The 20,303-nt window shown below is 35.5% G+C and overlaps 1 protein-coding gene across 1 annotated transcript in view; it reads right to left on the bottom strand.

Moving 5' to 3' along the window:
- The window catches only part of HLCS (holocarboxylase synthetase), a 123,484-nt gene that overhangs the window by 56,819 nt on the left and 46,362 nt on the right, over positions 1 to 20,303 (bottom strand). Inside the window, 1 exon segment of the mRNA XM_086618137.1 lies at positions 19,939 to 20,210. Within this exon segment, the coding sequence (XP_086474263.1) occupies positions 19,939 to 20,210 (272 nt within the window).

Below are 20,303 nucleotides of genomic sequence, written 5' to 3' on the forward strand. Positions count from 1 at the left end.
AGGCATCTGTTCAGAATTAGTAAAGAAATCCTTGGCATAACCGACCAGGCTGTCAGTAAGTATCATTGCTAAGTAGAGCTGCTAGATTTCTTTTGCGGCATATGAATTTACATCCTTACAGCTGATGCAGTCAGTATCCAAGACTTTGTGTGCACAGCAAGCTAAAAGCAGCAACTGAGATTCACGTGGGATTCCCAAACTTGCTGTTGCCATTGAGCTCAAGTATCTGTAAATAGTAAGGGCAGCAAAGCACAATACTCAGGCTCACTCAGGTTAGGAATCCAGGCTCAAGCAGGTACGATGTGATGGTTTGAAACTAGTTCAGAGAATCTACTCAAGCTTCATATCCAGACTGATTTCACTGTACACCTAACTTATGCCAGATAAAGCATTCCCTTATGTTGGTATTTTGAGTAGGAAAGTTAGCAAGAATCTTTTTATTTACTCTTCCCTTGTTGTTATATACGTGTTTGAAATCTCTAGTCCTTTATTTTTTCCCCTTCTCTCCTCTCATGTCAGCAGAGCATCATTTGCATGAGCACACATTTAATATGAACTAAATGAACACATTTTAAAATAGAGGATCCACCACAAAGGAATAATAAAGATCAGCTGTTTCAAAATTTTTAAATAAAGTGACTGAATTTTAAAATTGCTAAGTTATCTGCTACTGACACCTACACAGCTACCAAGTTTCACGCAGCTTACTGAAACATTTAACGAAAATGCTATTGACTTTTATCACCGTAACACTGTTATAATTTTAAAGTAGCATGGCTCTAATCCCAGTAAAAGAAATCACCTCGACAGCTCTGGTGCTCTGCTTATTACACAGTTGCAAAAATGTCAGCTTCTTGAATAAAACTTTGCAACAATGAATTATCTGGAACTAATGTAAGTAAGGCAAATTTCTATTGTTGTTTACAATCCTTTGCACCAACTCACAAACATGAGAGATGCAAATGGCAGCTAAAACTATGGTGCTTGAACAATCACAGACGTACGTGAATGGTGGAGAAAAGGGAAAAATAATCAGGCTTTCCTCCACATACATAACACATACAGTCCCTCATTTTCCTGTCCTCTATAGAGCACAGCATCCTTCACTCTCATCTCAGTTAGATATCTGTTCAAGTTCTAGTTCAAGTTTCCTGAACAAACTAATCTGAGAATAAGATAACTGAGTTCTCATCAGCTAAAAATTTTACTCTTGCTGAGGCTGACAAAAGTCAAGCAGCTGAAAGTCTCTGTAGCTTATCAGCTGGATTCCCACCCTGGAACACAGACACTTTCAGAAGCTCATGCAAAGAGTAGCTGTTCGAATAACTGAAATGAAATTACAGCCCATGAATCTCCACTGGGAAAGACTCAGCAAGTGGACACACCACCCTCCAAACAGAAGACAAACTTGTGCTGAGAAACACACTTAAGATCATGAAAACAGAGTTTTAAATATTTGCACCAGTCTGAACTGGGAGTGCAGCTAGCTGTTCATTATGCCTCTTGAAATAGCTGATCTTCTACCATCTTAGGGCAGCTGAATTTCTCAGAACTAGCTCTTCTCATACATAACTTCATCAATGCCAGTTCTGCATAGGCATCCACAAAAAAGGCACACTGGTTGTATCTGACAGTTAAATGACTTTTCTGTTCAGTTAGCTGCATTTTCCCAGAGAACTAGACAGGTGGTTTCTTTGGCAATCTACAGTTTTTCACTGGGTAGTACTTCAAAATGGTGGCTCTCATCTGTGACATTCATTCCTAAAAAGAACAAGTAGTGTTCACATCACAGTAAACGAGCAAGAGCTATCACACCTCAACCTTTAAATTATCTATCAGGAGTAGCAGTGCCTGAAAAGGAAATATTGCAACCCTAGCAAAACAAACCCATGAACCACCCACGTGCACCAGCACTTACCCAAAGCAGTGCAAATGCAAAAGTGGTCTATAGTCATCCAGTCACCTAACCACAGTAAGGAAATATTGTTTCCTCCAAGGAATTATTTCTCAAGGTCTCTGTTTAAGCACTTCATGCTTCCATAATTCTGTCATAAGTACTTGGCAGAAGCTGTAATACAAACATAACAAATGGCAACCCTTACCAGATTACAAACTATAGTCTCTGAAACTTGGGCCTCCAGAGACATCTATTTTATACAGCAGTTTCGCTTGTGTAGAGACGTATCCGAGTGGAGCTGGAAGCTACACTTGCCGAAGTACAGTAGCCGCTAATTATATTCCTAATTCTAGGCATCACTGCTATTCAAGCACATTTCACTGACAAGATATAAAAATTTCAGGCAGCATTTCACAATGCCCAGAGAGTTTCCTGGAAGATAGTTATCCTTTCCCTCAGTGGTATGTCCAAAGTGGTGACCTGCCTGACCTGATGCACAAGGGATTTGGGGGATAATTTCTGATCAGAATTTTAAAGATGATGAAACCAGACCTATCGATGTTGTACATTTAAAGAGATACTTGGAATGACCAAAGACACATATAGGGTACTCTAAGAAAGCTTCATTTATTGCCTGCAAAACCATGCAGAAGGACAGCAGAAACAGTTCCAGCAGCAGCAGTTTTCTGCAACACCACTGCAAAATTGAATTAGAACCTGTTGCCAGAAAACTCAGTTCAATTAGGCGGGGAGTGGGTCAAAGGGTGCAATTTGTATTCCTAGCTGAGCTTCCAAGGCTCTCTCCTTGCTCATGCTTCTGTTGTGCTTGACACAAATATTTCATTTATATCAACAGTGCCACCATCCTTTCGTAGTCACTTAAGTGCAACTAATCAGAAATCTCCTGTACAAATAAAAAAAATCACCTGTTTTACATTTTCTGTGCCATTTCATAGAGTCCACAGTACTGTACATCTAGAAAGTACATGTTATACTGTGTCCTATTAAGAAAAACTCAATATAACCCATTTTTCACCATTCTCTGCAGAGCTCTTCCCTTCACATTCACATAAACTTTTGGTTTCCACAGGGACCGTATCTGTTACAGCATTCCTAGTCAAAACGTGCAGCATGACAACATAAATAGAATTTTGAAGGATGCTTGCTGACCATTACATTCAAATGTAAAAGCATGTACCTTTGGCTTTCTAACTTTTCATCTCTGTGACATGATACTATGCAGGAGATTACTTTTTTCCCCAAAAACATTTATGCTCGGGCTTATTTTGCAACTTTTATTCAACATCCTATAATACACACACAGCTAGAAATTCTCCAATAGAGAAGGCAACTCATTTGATATCACTTAGAATCTGAGAAGCAAATTTCAATTTTAGCTAATTTTGAAAACGAAACCTAAGAATTCAAACCCTCCTAAGTGCTGAAATAAAATGTTATTTTATTAATTCTCTGAATTATGTTCCATCAATAAAACAAGAAAAAGCTCCCACAACAATTTTTCAATTTTAGCCTATCATAAACCTTGTGAACCAAAGATGCATGAAGTTATGAGAACGCATATAATAAAGGACGAGGAACAAAGGACAGTTTTCTTAAATATGTTATAATGTAACTTTACTGGAAAGTTGTAATTTGTCCCTGAAAACACACAGCATAATAGTCAACTGTTAAAAAGGCCTGGGGAAGACTCTTGAAAAGTAGTTCTTTTTGAGAAACTAGCTAGAATAAACCTGCTCAAATCCCAAGCATAAAGAAATCAAAGTACATTTTTTTATCAATTTACTCATAAATGTATGAAAGAGGTGCCTTAAAACATCACAAAACTACATAAGATTATATTTTGTAATAAAAGACTAAAAGTAGATACTTGCTTCCTTTAAGAAGTCTTCACATGCTTACATTTTTAAAGTGCACACTTTACAAGTGCAAATACATTTCATATACTCAAGTGTACGTGAGCACATTCTAAAAAACCCCTCTTCTACCAGGTGTATTTGTTAAAAACATAGTACCTGCAAAACGAAAATATATTTAGAGGGCTAGTGCTTTTTGTTCTGAAAGCAAAATTATGAAGCACATGGAGAAGAAAAAGAAATTACTCAAGAAAACCCAAGCAGGACTGTTAAACTCCCACATTAGGGAAGGTCAAAATACCTTCAGTTAGAGCCTGTAGTCTCAACTCGTATATTTAGAGCCTGCTGAAAACAACTGTAGATTTAAAGAAAAAGCCGAAGTTGAAAAACGGCATGAATATGACAGGTAAATTTAAGCCCCACTCCAGTATCAAGTTCTACTTTGTAAGTAACCTTAAAACCACACACAGCCTCAACAAAAAATTATGTGATTTGACATGCAAGTAAAAACACAAGCAAGTCAGTCTTGAAGCAGCAGCAGGAATACTGCAGAGAAAATATTACAGCAAGTACTTTATGGCCAGTACTATTTCTGCTCTTAATTTATAAGCCCACTTCCATGCAGAACTGTTGTACCACCTTAAAAAGGCAGCTTTAAATTATGATATGCAGTTAGATAGGGGGAAAAAAAAAAGTGGGGCAAGGAAAAGGGATTCTAATTTCATAAACAAATAAAAAAATGCAAAGCCAACTAGATGGATCACAGTCACAGAAAAAAGAAGCTGCTCTCCAAGGACAGGATAAGGGCCTCTGTTGTTAGAGGATCAGATCATTTGTGCCATTTACTTATACAAGCTGCATAAGACTGACAAACAGTAGACTGGACTCCTGAACAATCAGAAGAATTAAGGACATGGATATAGTGAAGAGCAAAACAAAAAAAAACCTCCATAAACATATTAACATTTCTTGCAGGTTCTAAGTTGATAGAGATGAACAAGCAGGAGATAATTTCTTTTCCACTGTAGATCATACTCACCAATTATGGTCTGGCAGAAGAGAAGCAGTACAGAGAAGAGGAGAAATTTAAGGAGGGAAACAGGTTCTAGTCAGTAGAATTTGATGAAAGACTGAAACGGTTATAGACTCATGATTATGGACTGGCTGAATCTGAAGGAGAAAAATCTGCAGTAGAAGCAAATAAGGTATCCTGAGAATTTCTTGATTCTGCTTGAAACACAAGACCTTAATGTGAGCATCTGCCATACAGCTGGTGCTTTAAAACAGACGTAGGTAAAATCAGAGTGGACATAAAACCAGCTCACAATTTCTGAAATAGAATCCAACTCAGATTACTGGCAAATAATGCAGACACCACACATATCCTAGTAACACGAATATCAGTGTTTCAAAACCACCATCCAGAATGTGTTCACACAGAAAAAAACTTATATGTAAACGTAACTAATGCTAGGAAGATCTAACACACTATGTAATATGGTCCAGTGCAGAAATCTACGCACAAATGGCATACACACCAATAATCACCTACTTAGGAAAAACCACATCTAGGGATCATATTCCTACCCTTCTTGTAATGAGGTGGGTATGAGCCACTGCATAAGATGGAGAGATGGTTAATGTATTTTGAAACCTGAAAACCAGAATGAAGCACCTCAGATTTACTAGAACATATAAAACTGAAAACACAGACTAGGCAAATACTTCTACCTTACAGCTCGTTCCCTTGATGATATTAATATCACACAATAAAAAAAGACCTTTAGAAATACTGAAGTACATGACAGATTGAAAACAAAACAGTCTGTGGTTTTTAAAGAATTAAAGGACAGTTTGCAATATACAACCTTCACAGTTTAGTTTTTTTAATAATTACATGGTTGAAGCTTGTGAAGACGTTCACAACATGGTATTTTGGAATTCGCTGTTTAATGAAAAAACCCTCTAGTTTACTGAAGAGCAGTTCATTCGTGTCACTTAGCATTGCAGTGAATGTGACTGCCAGCTGGTTCCACAGCTAGCTGGAGAGGGTGAGCAGTCCCAGCAGGCCAGCCTGCAAAGCTGCCTGGCTTCTTCTGTGAAGTCCAGAGTAAGGTGCCTGGAGCACTGTCGTAAAAAAACCCTCAACTTTTGTCTTCAACCAAATTAATATGTGAAGTCTCCTATGCCAGCATCCATTAGGTACAGAGTAAAAGATAAACACACACATAAAAAGTTCACCTGAATTATCTCACAGTACAAGGAAAAGTGAAAAAGAAATTCTAGCATAGTTTGATTCTTGGTGTTATTTTATTCATCTTTGATCTACTACTTCATAATCTGAATTTAGCTTAGGCTTTTCTTGTATAGTTACCACCACTGTAAAAAAAAAACAACTTCCCTGTTTCCAATAAGGTTTTGCTGGGTACTAGATAAATGCAGCTGCAGACCTAGCCAAATAATTAAGAGAACCTAGTTCCAGATCCAGTAAATGCAACCTCCATTTCTACATTTATTGTTTTAACACCATCTAAAGAGGTTTCTTTAAAGAACTGAATTAAATATGTGTTTAAAGTACAGGAAGAATTCTGCTGAGGATTTTAATTAAAAAGCTATAGCCCTCCATCACTAGAAAGCCTCCCTGACACAAGCTGGAGAACAGTTAATTAAAATGGAAAACTTACATCCAAAATCTTGAAAAATTCTAGGGTTTCCACACTTTATAAGCCATGCCTAATTTGTATGTGGCACAACTGGTATAATAGATACGATACACAAGCAGGCTAATACTTGAAATAGTGTTTCCCAGCGTTAAAACAAACACCTCAGCACTTCAGACTTTTGCTCAGCATTTTTTCCTCAGTGGGAGAGGAAGCAGGGAAGGAAAGGTACTTATTTACTTATTTACTGTTACACTCTACCACTTGTGAATTAGCACTTACAGAGATTTTTAGTTTCAAATCCAAGTAGAAAGCATTACATTTCTCTTGGTTCATGTTCACAATATTTCACTGCTAGACTTGGCAAAACATCAAAATAGAACATTTTTCACCCTTCTTAACCTCTCCTGTTGGCACACCAGTTTATTAAGCTAATGTCTCATAGAAAATTACCATTTTCTCTCTACACCAATCTAATTCCGTTGTCATGAACACCCTGTATTACAGCTTCAGCCAACTAGAGAATATTCATTTCTTCTTCACAGCTTATGGCTACAGTTTCTGTTTGATTGTTGCTCAGTTACTAGTGAAATATAATTTGTCAATGACTAAATATTATCTGTTCGGATGACCACTGAATGTTGACACCTCCAAATAGTACGTAAGATGCAGAACAGGTTATCAGGTCGAATCCCAATCTTCGATTTATCCGCACTAGCAAAAACACTTACCACACTTCCTACGTTCATGCCATGTTAAAATAAAAACCAGAAGAGTCTGGAACAGTAAGATACCTTCAGCAAGGAGATAATGATGACCAGCAGACATTCTTCCAGACTGAATTAGGTTATAGCCAACAAGTAAGAGGATCTGCTTATTGGTTGTCCTGGACTTCATAAAAGAGAAATCTTCAATTTTACTCCATGTCTACTTACTCTTTCCTTTTCCTTCCATCCTCCTCCCAGAAATCTGACTGTCTTGTATCTAAAATCTTCAGAGCAAATGGCTTCTCTGTTCACTTTACTAGCTGGTTTCTATAGAGTTCTAGGTTGAATTTTCTGGCAAGTCTTGCAGAATAGTATCAATTAGCATTAAGTATACAATGTGTTACACCTATTCTTGCAGATGTCCCAGAAAGACATTTATGTCTATCTCTTCTTATCCACTTCTATTTCTGCATAAAACACTAGGAAAAAAAAATGTTATTTCTGCAATACACAGCTGAAAACAGTTCAATTTTATGAGTTCATTCTTTCTTTTCACTTTTACCTTTACTCTTTAACTATTAATGCTGTTAGTTAAAGAGAAGGTGGAATTGTGCTGAATTTCACAGTTTATACTACCATTTAGTCATATTGTGAAAAAACTCAGAAGTCTGAATCCATTCTCTTGCATAAAAAAAAATGCCTTAACTGGTTTTAGGAAGAACAAGCAGATGAAAAATAATAGAGAAGGTAGAGAAGGCAGCATGAAAATTCCTGATGACTCACATCAGAAATATGTGTAATTTACATATTTCAAGTCAGGGGACACTTATAGAAAAAGGAAAGGGGAGATTTAGAATATTACTCATTCTTTTCAAAGTGTTTAATCATTACAACTTACTGGTTCCAAACTGTGTTCAGAACTGCAGGATTTAAAGCAGACCAATAGAGATTTTTAAGATAATAAATAAAGGAAAAGCTAAATTCAGTACAGGTTACCAAAACAAGTTTTTTTTTTTCCCAGGTCAAGATCTGCGTTCCTAACTGAAAAAACATTGATTTCTCCTAATTTATTTTTTTAAAACTTATCAGTCAGCAACTATCAGAATTATTTTAACAGGAAATGACATTAAAAAAAAAAGACAGACACAAATTCTGCAATTGCTCGTTTTTTAACAACTGGTACTAATTCATTAAATGTTAGTAACAATGAGTTATATCTCATCTATCTCAAATATGAAATCGAAGCAAAACTTAAAAAATAAGGAAATAAAATTACTGATAACAGCAAAATACTGGAATGTGTGAGAAAACTACTGGGAATAGAAATAAACATAATATAGGCAGAAATCTTGTTATTGTCTCCAACAGATAAGCATGAATTTGCAATCCTTGTCTATAACAGAGGTTATGAAATAGAATAAATTTGCCTTGAATATTTTAATATGTTTTATATATCTAAAGTTATAAATGCTTAGACAGATTACTAGATCAAATTAAGACCATTTTATAATACCATTTATGGTACTGTGAAGGCCACATTTGGCTGTTAAGCAAAATAATTCCTCATCTTGCTCCATCAGAAGGGTTAAAAAACCCCTCAGGAACATGGCATGCAGTGAAATACCTATAACAATATATTCTGTAATCAATTTCCAGCTCTGTGGCTACAGCACATGGCTCTGTGGAAATCTGAGTTAATCAAACAAACTTCAATTCCTAGGGACAAGATTAGCATAGTCGGTTACATCCACTGCAAAGGTGATATTCTGTGCCTGACTCTAGTTTTCTAGGTTGAATGTTTCCACACAGCAGGCTTTTCAAACAGCTACACCAAGAATCCTTAATTGTCATTACTTCTTAAAAGCAAAAAGCCTCTTGGGATAACGATTCTTTCCTACTTGAGGCTTTATAGCATGTCGGTACTATGGCAGGCAAGGGCATCTTCTGTCTATTTTTCTGCCAGCGCATTGTCAGTATTCTGATGAGAAAACATGCCCCAGAAGAAGAAATTGGCACTTAGTTCCAAAGAAAACCAGGTACATCTAACAACTGAATGGTAGCAGAATGCTGATGCTCAGATAGAAACAAAAGGACAGGCAAATAAGCTGGAGTCACAGTGCTCTACTGACCTTCCAACACCTTCCCATTAAAAATTCTGTGGTGTCTGGCTACCACAAGAAATATCCAAGCCACTCACAGCTGCTTTTCAAAAACCTTGGCAAAAGGTGATTATTCCACTTGTCTTTTTTCAAATGGACAGATAAATTGTGATGGAAAATATTAAACATTCCACAAGCATCGATCCTTGCTAACCTGACATGGTCTACTAACTTAAAATTATTCTCTATCACATGAATTCTGACATCACATGACATCAACTACCACACAGGATTTTACATATGCATTAAAGCAGGTGGCCACCAGCAATTTCTTTTCTCTCTCACATCTGGTACCATACTCCATACAAAGTATACAAGTTATCTTTTGCTAATAAATCAAGACTTGAGTGAGAACTTCAAGAATTCTAATTATATTATTCTATTAAACAGAATTCAAGAAATCTAGTTTCCAGTCCTGAATCATAAAAGCTGTAAAATTTTTGTTTTCCCCTGCATCTGTGGACAGTATTTTAAAACTATTTTCTTCTTTCAGGGAAGCCTGACAGATGGCTTATTGAGATCACATAAGCATTCTTCTGTATTATTTCATGAATGTATGATCTTGAGAAAACTTCTGTTTCAGAAGCCAGTAGCACAAACACAGCTTATTGGAGGAAAAAGGCTAAAAAATCCTAAGAAAATAGATAGAAAATTTTTTCTTTCTCTTAGGGCGGTGATGAGCATCTATGTTCAACATGGAAATAAAATGTTTTTTGATACAAGATCAGTACTTCATCAGACAGTTCTATCCAATGCCGGTAATAAAGAGTTCTAAAACAGCTCATAAGCCTGTTTGATATCCCTGACACCTACATTTACACCAGTGTACCAAACAACTATCTGTTCTGAGGGCACCAAGTCCTGCTTTATTCCAGTGAAGAGTGAAACATTATTTTTAGCCACTAAAGCATTATTTGCATGTTACTCCTTCAGTGTTCATTAATCTTGGTTTCAAGGCAACAGTCGTATTGCACAATACGTATTCTTAAAATGAAGCTATTTCTGTAGCAAATAGTTTGCAAAACCAAGTTAGTTTCTCTTTTAGACATATGAGGAAATCAAGTCTTATGTTTAAACAAAGCAACTGATTATATAGGTGAAATATTTCAGCTGAAAGATGTAGCAGTATAAAAACAAGTTTTTCTCTTTCCCTAAGCCCACAGGCCATCTGTGTCTACCAATAAGTTTTAGGGCTCAGAAACCAGTGAATGAAATTCCATTTTGAAATTTAACTGTCTATCTAAGGATTTGAATAAAGATAGCAAATTAATGGATGGAAAGTGTTACAGTCAGGCAGAATGAATTCTGAAGCTTTTCTACTGTCATGTAACAATCAATTCAATGAACTACATGATATTCAAAAAGTATAATATAACATGTTGTAAGTCGCATTTTTAAAAGCATGAAATAAGCAATTTATGGGATTCTGATTAGGTATTCAAAAATTATGATGATGTCAGGAAAGATTAAAAGAATGACTAAAAATAAACAAGGAAAGCAGCACATAATAATTTGCAGATTCAGTTATGATTGTAAGCAAAATTATTATTTAGTCCCAACAAAATAAAGTGCTCCCCTTTTCACATACTCCCCAATTTAAAAAAAAAAAAAAAATTAGAAATGGAACCAACACATGCTTAATACAGTTATTACCAGCCCTTATGAATTCAGAAGAAATCAAACCCAAACACCACGTAAATTATCTTTCAGTAGATAATTTACCATTTGAACAAGAGAGTATTGGGCTTTTGATCAGTAATTGGTTCGCTAAGCACTCTGACAATGTGCAGATTTTTCCCCAATTAATACTGCAATCTTCTTACATCCCACTTATTTTACTTTAAGCTTAGCATATTTGCTAAAGAAGTATTTCAGTAAATGCAGGTAAGATTTGTTTCCCTCAAATGCCATATTTTTATTTCCTCTTTCCTGTGTCAGCCTCCATCTCCCTACTTTTTTTTCTCCTCTTGTTTTCTCTTCAGTATGTCTCTTCATCTTCCTCTGTGAACGGACAGACTGATGAGCCATTCAAACACAGATCAAATGAAAAATGTCTATAGGACAGTTTACGGTTGTATTCCACAACTGCTTAATGTAGTATGCCATAAAAGCTTTGAGTTTGCAAAGAATCCTTTAAAATACTTTTGTATTTTTTATGTAAGATAATATAATCGGTAAAAATAGTGTCAGTTCAAGTTTACAAAAAACATTTGGAAGTTCATCCACGTTTAACAGTTAAGCAACAAGAACAATGCCAGTAAATTCTTTTGAATGCAACATGAGGTACAGCATTTTATAGCAACCCTGGGGGTCACAAAACTGCAGTGGGGGAACCTCATTTTTTTTACACACCAATCTACAGGCCACGATGTTTTAGGCTAAATGATATGAGGTGTGATGAATGCAAGCCTTCGTTTCAATATAGATTCTTAAAATACTTTAACTAGGAGTAAAAGTGAAAATAAATTAGGCCAGTGGGATTTAGGTAAAGAATTCAGATTCTCTGGGATTTTCTTAGTTTACTGCTTAAGTTAGAAATTATATAAGCTTTGAAAGGTTTTGGCTATGGAAACAATCAGGGAATATTCTGAAATTAAATCAACTGTCTTGTGACTGGCAGCATAAGAACAAACAAAACATCAGTGTATTTATTCTTAACACACTGGAACAGGTGCTGCCTAAACTTCCCTAAACAGTCATGCCATGCCATAAGTTTCTTAGCTCCTACCTTAGCTCCCATACTGTTGTAAATCCAACCTCTTTTCTTCTTTTTTTCAAACAAGAGCAAAGAGATGATGTGGAAAATGGAAACTGAAAGCCATGATCTAACTTTGAGTTGCTAAGAAATCTGATTATGCTTTTCTACCTGTGTAGTTGGAATGAGAAACTGTCATCCCCAGGGAGTAATTCAGACTTTGTGTGACTGCACTTAGCTGTAGTTCAGCATTCAGATCTTTAACTACTTTTATTTGAAACTACAGTAAAGTCAAAACATAGCATGCAGCACGTTCATCTCCATGGCTGACAACAGTGATTCTTCCCATCAGATTCCTAAAACGAACAGACAAAAATTACTCTGTATACATAATTCCAAGGCTGAGGTAGGCCCTATGCATCACTTAAAGCAAGCGTAATGGCTAGAGAAGTTGCCAAAGCAATGCATACTGGGCTCCACTTCTTCTCCAGAATTCTCATTTCCTGAAGAAAAGTAGAGAATCTGTTTGGAACTTGCATGTGCTGGACATCTCCAGCATGTTTCTTTCATAAGTCAAGAGTAAGAAACATGCGGTGCCTAGCCAAGTGTATTCTTTACTAGTTCCTAAACTGGGGCTTCCTCAGCCACACATAACGTGGGCAACCCGTTAATCAAACACATTATCAAGTCACTTAGATACCTAACTGCTATTCTGTTTTATTTGAATGCAACAGCTCCAATTTATTCTTTTACTACTCTGACAATTTTAACAATTACAATAAAAAGGTACAGGGGAGAAACGCAGATCCATGACTTGTCTAAGCCCTGAGCTACTCGATTAGGCTAATTAGGGAGGCAGGGAGGTTGTTTCATCTGATCACATTATCAACATGTCTAGTTTTGTTATGCCTTACCCTCCCCTTTTTAAGTCAATGGGTCATGTCCTGTGCTGACTTACGCCTGTCTTCAAGTTTTTTAACTTATTACTATAAGCACATGACTTCATTAGGGGCTATACTCTGATCTCAGCTCAGACTGGTAGCAATAAGGCGGCAGGTTTCCCAGTGCAGAGGAAGCTGTTTGATGAACGCAAGGATAGCCCTACCTGATACGTGTTCACAGTGACACTACAGAACTGACGCTGTTACACCTAACAACATGCTATAAAACCCTGATTAAAAAAGCATGAAAATCTCTTCCTCAATGAGGTGCAAACATTAATCCCTAAGTGCTTCTGGGTAGTTTAAGCTTAAGCAACATTTCTTTTTACCAAAGGAAAGTTAGAATTCAAAGGTAGAACTGACAGTCATGGAGTTAGCAAACAAATAGCAATAATATACATGTAATATGTTGTAATTAATAGTATAAATATATGTAACAATAATCATATATATTATTATATTATATTCTATTACATATACTATATACTTTTTCAAGTATATGTATATCTACTTTTCATATCTATATACTTTTCTTCAAAAAAGTACAAAAGTATATATACTTTTCTTCAAAACAATGTGATGATTTGTAACTTCAGCGTTCAATTTTTTCATCCTAATACGAAAAGTCTGCTTTCAAATTTGTGCATGAAAACAGCACCGTGTAAAACAAAACAGTAAAATGTTATTGAAACCTTTCAGTTTCCATTCTTTAGCTCTTGTTTTAATTGTGCAGTCTTACAGGGTTTCCTCTCATATTTAACAAACGATGAGTGCTCCAAGGCTACATGTGTATTCATACGACAATGCGAATTGTTCAGAACTTCCAGCAGCAGGGTAATACAATACACTATAAGAGTTCAACGTGGGTTAATTGCTCTGCAAAACGGGTATCTTTTTTTTATGACTCAATCCCCTTTGGGAATGCCAAACCTCCCCCTGCACTGACAGAAACTGTGCATGCGGGGGGCCCACTTCATTAACAGGAAGAAAATCTACTGATTTTACATAACAAAAAAATAAAGAAGAACATATTTTGCCTTCAATTCCATGAAAAATCAGACACACAAGGTGCGTGACAGGAAAATAGAGACCTAATTGTTTAGCGCCCTCAAGAACTGTTCACAACAGGTGGAAAGAAAGGCACGGAAAATTGACGCAAAGGAGATGACAAATCCTAATACGAAAATCTTTCAGCAAGCATGTAATGAAAAATGGTATTACAGAGAAGAGTCTGGGAATGGCACAGAACCAAATCAGTGCCAAAAACTTCCGAATTCCTCCGTTCTACAGACAAGGAAGGGAACAGACTCTTGGCTGTATTACAAAAATTCTTGCCTGATCTTTTGTTGTCAGGCTGAAGGACAGCTTTCTCTAACACTGGAGGATACAAAACACTACGAATAAATGAATGGAAAAATAAAGTATGAAATATTATACATCGAAAACTAAACTAGTAAAAATTACTGTTGAAATTAATTTTATTTCATGTAAGGAAAACAAACATATTCAGTTATTTGAGCTAATCTTTATCACTAAAGGAAGGCACAAAATACTGAATTTGAAAAAAAATGTTTAAGGAAAGCAAGCATGGAAGCAGCTATTCCCATGCACTAACTTTCTTGTTTGAAGAATAAAAAGCCCTTCAATCCTATAAACAAAAAAATGGAAGTTTAAAATTAGTAACCCCAATGATGTAAACAATGAAGGAAGATGATATTACACCAAGACTAAGTTAAATGGGAGGGATGTAGATTAAAAGCATAAAATTCCTTATAGAGTAGGTCTATTGCCACTAGTATCTAACTTTAGTTTTTAGGTTAGACATTCATCAAGCAAAGCATTCCTATCCTACACTAAAGTTTAACAAACAAACAAACCCAAGGGATCTAAGCTTTCAAAAACAGTATGAACTACTGTTGAGAGCTCTTTGTACAAAGAAGTACTCGTTACCCAAACTGATAAAATATTTTTGGTTATGTATCTGTAGAAAAGATTATGTATAAAAAATGCGTACACCATTTAAAGGCAACTGACCAATTTATCAGCACACATTTTTAAAATGCCTATTTCCTGAGTGAAAGGCATCCTTCCTGCCCACCAAGGTATCTTCCAGCTCTCCGTAACACATTCTTGAGGGAGAAGGGTGCAGGGGGTTAATTTTTACAAACTGTTAATGTTGGTAATAAACCTTTTATTTATGGCAGACTATTAACATACTAGGATAGTCTCACCATGGTAAAAGACAAAGACTTTGTACCCCAACAACCCATACATCTTCAAGAGAGGAAACCACAAGGTCAGTGACACAGCTTGCAGTTGGTTTTGCTAGTTACAGCAAAACAGCTTCCTCCTCCCACCTGAGCCGAGATTGTGAGACATGGTTAGCTAAAATAATATTAAAAGTAGTAAACCGTTTTCATAGCTTTTAAGAAAATGGTTGATCAAGATGAGCCAATAGTTGTAAGATGAATAATCCTGGCTTGTGGTTACAGTACCAGTGGAATTCTGAGGCAAGTATCTGAGAGGGGAAGCTTTAAAAAGATATGTCTGATGATGGAACGAAAACAAGCACTGTGACTGTATTGCATATGTTGCAAAGGCTATGTTAATGCCAAGTGTCTATCTTCAAATGATATTTCAACCCACTCCCCAAAACCTATCTGATTTTTATTTGTTTTTTAAAAAATATGGTTTAAACAGAGAACAAGAGAGATCACCGAGGTGCATGGAATGACTAAACACGAGGCCACTGTGTTATAGAGTAAAACACCACAAAGACTTGAAAAAACAAATAGATTACCAAGTACAAAACACAGTTTGTCAGTCTCAACTTGTTTGCTTGTGTCTCTGAAGTTCCATTCCAATCTCCTTCAACTGTGCATTACTCTTACTTTTCACTTATACTTGCATTAGCAGCATGTATACTTGAATACAACTAAAATAAGAGTCTTAAAATAAAATGAGTCCTAATTCTCACTTTCTGAAATTACACCTGTAGTAAAATATTTAAAAATTTAACAATATGAATCTAGAAATGCATAAAGGAAAACTAAAAGGGCACCAACGATGTAAAGAAATTTTTTTTCAAGCTTATAACTGTTTGGAAACTGTTTATTTTAAGCTGATGTTTTATTTAAATATCCTATTCAGCAATTATGAAAGCAACTTCATCCCACATTTCATTTCCACCAAAATTCACCATTTTTGTCTCAAACTCTTCCTAACAACAGCACTTTGTGCTTCTTAAACATTGGGGAAAAGGGATCCACAATGACATTTCATACAGAATATATCCTATGCTGGCTTAATCACATATAAATCAAATCTTCCACCAACAAAAACATTAAAACAGGATATAAGGTGTCAGTAAAGAATAAAAATGAAATGTATATCTAATTCATTTATTTCTTAATGAAATGCTTGTGAAACCATTCCAGCCAATTACAGTGTGCTAGAAATATTTATCAATCTCAAGTCTTGTAAGTCTAATAAGTATGTCTCTGCAATGTAACACTTGTATCACTATACCAGATGCATCCTCAAAAATAATGGTTTCATCTTAAAATCATGCAATCCCAGCCATGCTCTGAGGAGAGGAGACAGAGAAAGTGGAACTGCTTCAGGCAAGGTTAACTTGTTCAGGTGGCATTAGAATAAATATCTTTGAAAACAAGGTTTCTGAAATGAAAATTACAGAAATAATTTCCTTTTAGAGAAAAAAGCAAGGGAGCTTCTAATCTTTGGTAAGGATTTTAAATTTTAGTTTAAGAAATAAAAATGGAAATGCTTTTAAAAATAGCCTCAAATGATTGAAATAAAGCTTTTAACATGAAATCACAAAAGCAACATTGACTGTTTAACACTACCTGCTATTTAAACAAATCTTTATTTTTCAATTAGACTAATGCCATTTAATTTTAGATACCTACAGGTGAATTCACACTTTGTTTGTTACCTTAGCACACACAAATGTACACCAGTGATAACACAGTGTGTACGTTAATACACAAACCACCAAGACCTGCCATCTGGAGAGCTAACGAACAATCAAGAGATCCCAAATTAAACTACAGAAATTTCCCTTAGAATCTTTAGGACAACACTGTCATGTTCAATCTATTCACTTAGCCTCCAGAATCAATTTTTCAAACTTTATGACAGGTCTAATAGTTTCCACCTGTTTCTCTTGCTTGACTTTTGACTGGCACGTTACCAGTGAGGGTGGAAATGCAGACAAAGACCCTTATTAGGCTCCGGCTGTTTCTCTACTGTGAGGTTGCTCAGCCATTAAATTAGTTCCAGCCCACTTTCTCCTTCCACATCTTAATTTTTGCAGGGTATGAAGGTTTGGGGAAGTGAAGAGGAAGAGAGACAAAAGTTTGACATTCAGTTGGTGGGAAAGGTATAAGAAATTCTGAAGTCATGAAAGGTCAATGCTAAATCTATTTGTAAATTACAAACTAAATATATTACTAACTAAATTTATTAAAAATCACACTAATTAAGTTCTTGTGGTGTCCGTATCATATTTTCAATCATCACAAACCGGGTAAAATTTGAGACACCCTAAGAGAGTCTATCATGTAACAAGTGCTTATTGCAATATACGATTACACAAACACAGTACTGCAAACCTAGGAATCACAAATGATCAATAGGTACCTATTTTTTGTTCAAGCAAATAGAATCTTTTTTATTTTTGAGATATGTTTTCCTTTCATTCAGAATCGTCATTTAGAAAAAAGTGTCATACGCATATCCTAATAAATTCATATTGGTTCATTTCGAAGTACCTTAAAAACTTGCCAACCTTTTTCTTCAATAAAAATTACCTGATAGGTATTTGCATCAATTTCTAGTGATTTACAAAATGCTATCATCTATGAAGTCTCAAGGTACTTTGCTGAATTGCAAGTCACATGGACTACATTATTCTATTATCCATGACAACAAAGTAGTTACAATAACATCAACCATAATATAGAAGACAAATATTTTAACTTATTAAAACAAAGGTCTTTCTGTAAAATAAATTTAATTGTTCAAATTATAATCTAGGATCATCTTCCCAGTTTGAGCTACTTAGAGCCAGAACTTCTAGTTTACATCTTACCTGAAAACCAACTACTTGAGCTGCATCATTATGGGGAAAATCTTGAAGACATACATCTGTAAACACTTCACTACATTTGGACTGCTTAATGTAAAAAAGCAACCTGAGTGCTGACCACTCTGCTGGCACAGCACTTCAAAGATAAGAGAGTAAAGGTTCCACAGCCATTGAAAAACCAAGACCACTTGTCTCAGCTCCCTTGCCTTTCTTGATAATATAATCATATATAAATTGGCCAGACATCATTCTATTTAGCTTGTGATATCTAAATAAATTCACAAAACTCTGAATTATATACTGTATCTTCCAAATAACAATGTGTGAATAATGTTACTGAGAACCACCAGCAAAAACAACTGTCAGAGAAAAAAGGTCTTAACTCATTAAATTATCACTTTGTCAGGTTCTTCACAGTACTTCTGCTTTCAATTCAGTGGGCTGAACATGCTGTGAATACTAAAAATTATGAAACAAACGCTACAAATGCCTCTATAAAACAACTCTTATCTTTGTGGCCTCTTATCAAACTAGCATGTCTGTTTATGTCCAAAAGCCATAGCAAAAATCAGTTGCAGGATGAGGATGTAGATCTGGGGAAGGGGAGTGGCAAAATTAAACAGCAATATTTTTTTAATGTGTGTGCACATGCATACATATGCACACGCAGATAATAGTTCGGAATTAAAAGAAATTTGTATTTGATTCCAACTGTCTCTAAATTGCAATATTATAGCACAAATTGTCATTCGCAAATTTTATCACATTGTCAACTGTAAGACAAGAAACTGATTAATACTGTTAAAATGCATGCTCATTCACAGATTTTGTGTGCATATATTCTACAACAAATCATCTTTATTACTTGCAAGGAAGCATATTCTGTAACTTACATCGGTCTCATAAATTAGGCTCTCCAGCTGAGAACTAAAGCTATTATTGATGGTTAACTAATCAGTAATAACAACATTCAAGGTTATTTAACGAATGATGTTGATTAAAAAAAAAAATCCGAAACAAAATTCCTGAGGTTATTTTCAACAGTAAAATTCATCTGCAATTTCTGCAGATAAATTAACAGTGATACTGAAAAGTAGCTGCCAAGAAAAGTTATAGCTGCAGGTAGAAACACACATAGAAAAATCTGTCCTGAAGAGCAACAACTTCCCAAAGGCAGTGTTTTCCATCAGACTTTTTCATGAAACGTAACAGTATAGTCTTTGTACACAGACTCCAACCGAAGATTTAGTAACTGTGATATTCATATCGCTTAATCCCATTCAAAACTCTAATGAACTACCTTCTCAAAGGTATCCCACAACTCATTCACAAGGGTCATCTATGTGATGATGAAAGAACGTCTAGCATAACCCTAATTAATGTTTAAAAAAAACCCCAGACAAACTATTAAAGAGCATTTTAGTGAAATATTCAGTAAAAGGAATGAGAGAAAATAGTAATGTTAAAATTAAGGCCATAGACTACTTGGTATTACTTGTGTCAAATAACTAGCTTAGAAAATAACTTGCACTAGAAAATGCATACAGTATCCTAATTATGCATATTTAATAGCTTAAACTTTCCTATGGTGATGTTCATGCTTTGGAAGAAGAATAATGATTAAACTCCACTGCCAAGTAAAAAGCTGTCACACTGAGATTTTCCCATCCTTTATGGCTTAGTATTTTATACATTACCAAATAATATTCTGTGAACACACAGATCTCTATTTTGTGTCCTATCTAGAAGATAATAAGCTTTTTTTCACTCTGGCTAGCTTGTAGGCAACACATAAACCAAAGTGAAAAAAGTTTCTTTCTGAACATTGTGTGTTACTATGATTGTGATTTCCAGATCAGAAAGATTATTCAGTATGGTCTAGATCACTATCTTACCCATCCAGAAGATCCATCGTTGTTGTGGTAACTTCAGTAAAGAGAAGAATCTTTCCAAGCTTCTTTGTTTGAAGATTCTGTTGATATGTCTTCAGGCTGAAATGTTCTGATGAGAAGCTTCCCATCTCAGTGATGACTGGCATGAGAGATGGAGTTACCTCCATTTTTGATTCACAGGACGAAACAAATTTAAGAGACACCTTGCTGGATGCTCTTAATCCTTCAGTATCTACATTTCCCTCAAGCCATTTCAGAAAAGCAAGATGGATTTCCTGTGGGCAAGGGAAATAAAATAAGGCATAGAAATATGGACCATCACACATGAAGACATACAAACATTCTTCTGAGAACATTTTTATTCAAGC

This window comes from Tauraco erythrolophus, chromosome 1, assembly GCF_009769465.1.
Source record: "Tauraco erythrolophus isolate bTauEry1 chromosome 1, bTauEry1.pri, whole genome shotgun sequence".
Classification (NCBI taxonomy): domain Eukaryota; kingdom Metazoa; phylum Chordata; class Aves; order Musophagiformes; family Musophagidae; genus Tauraco; species Tauraco erythrolophus.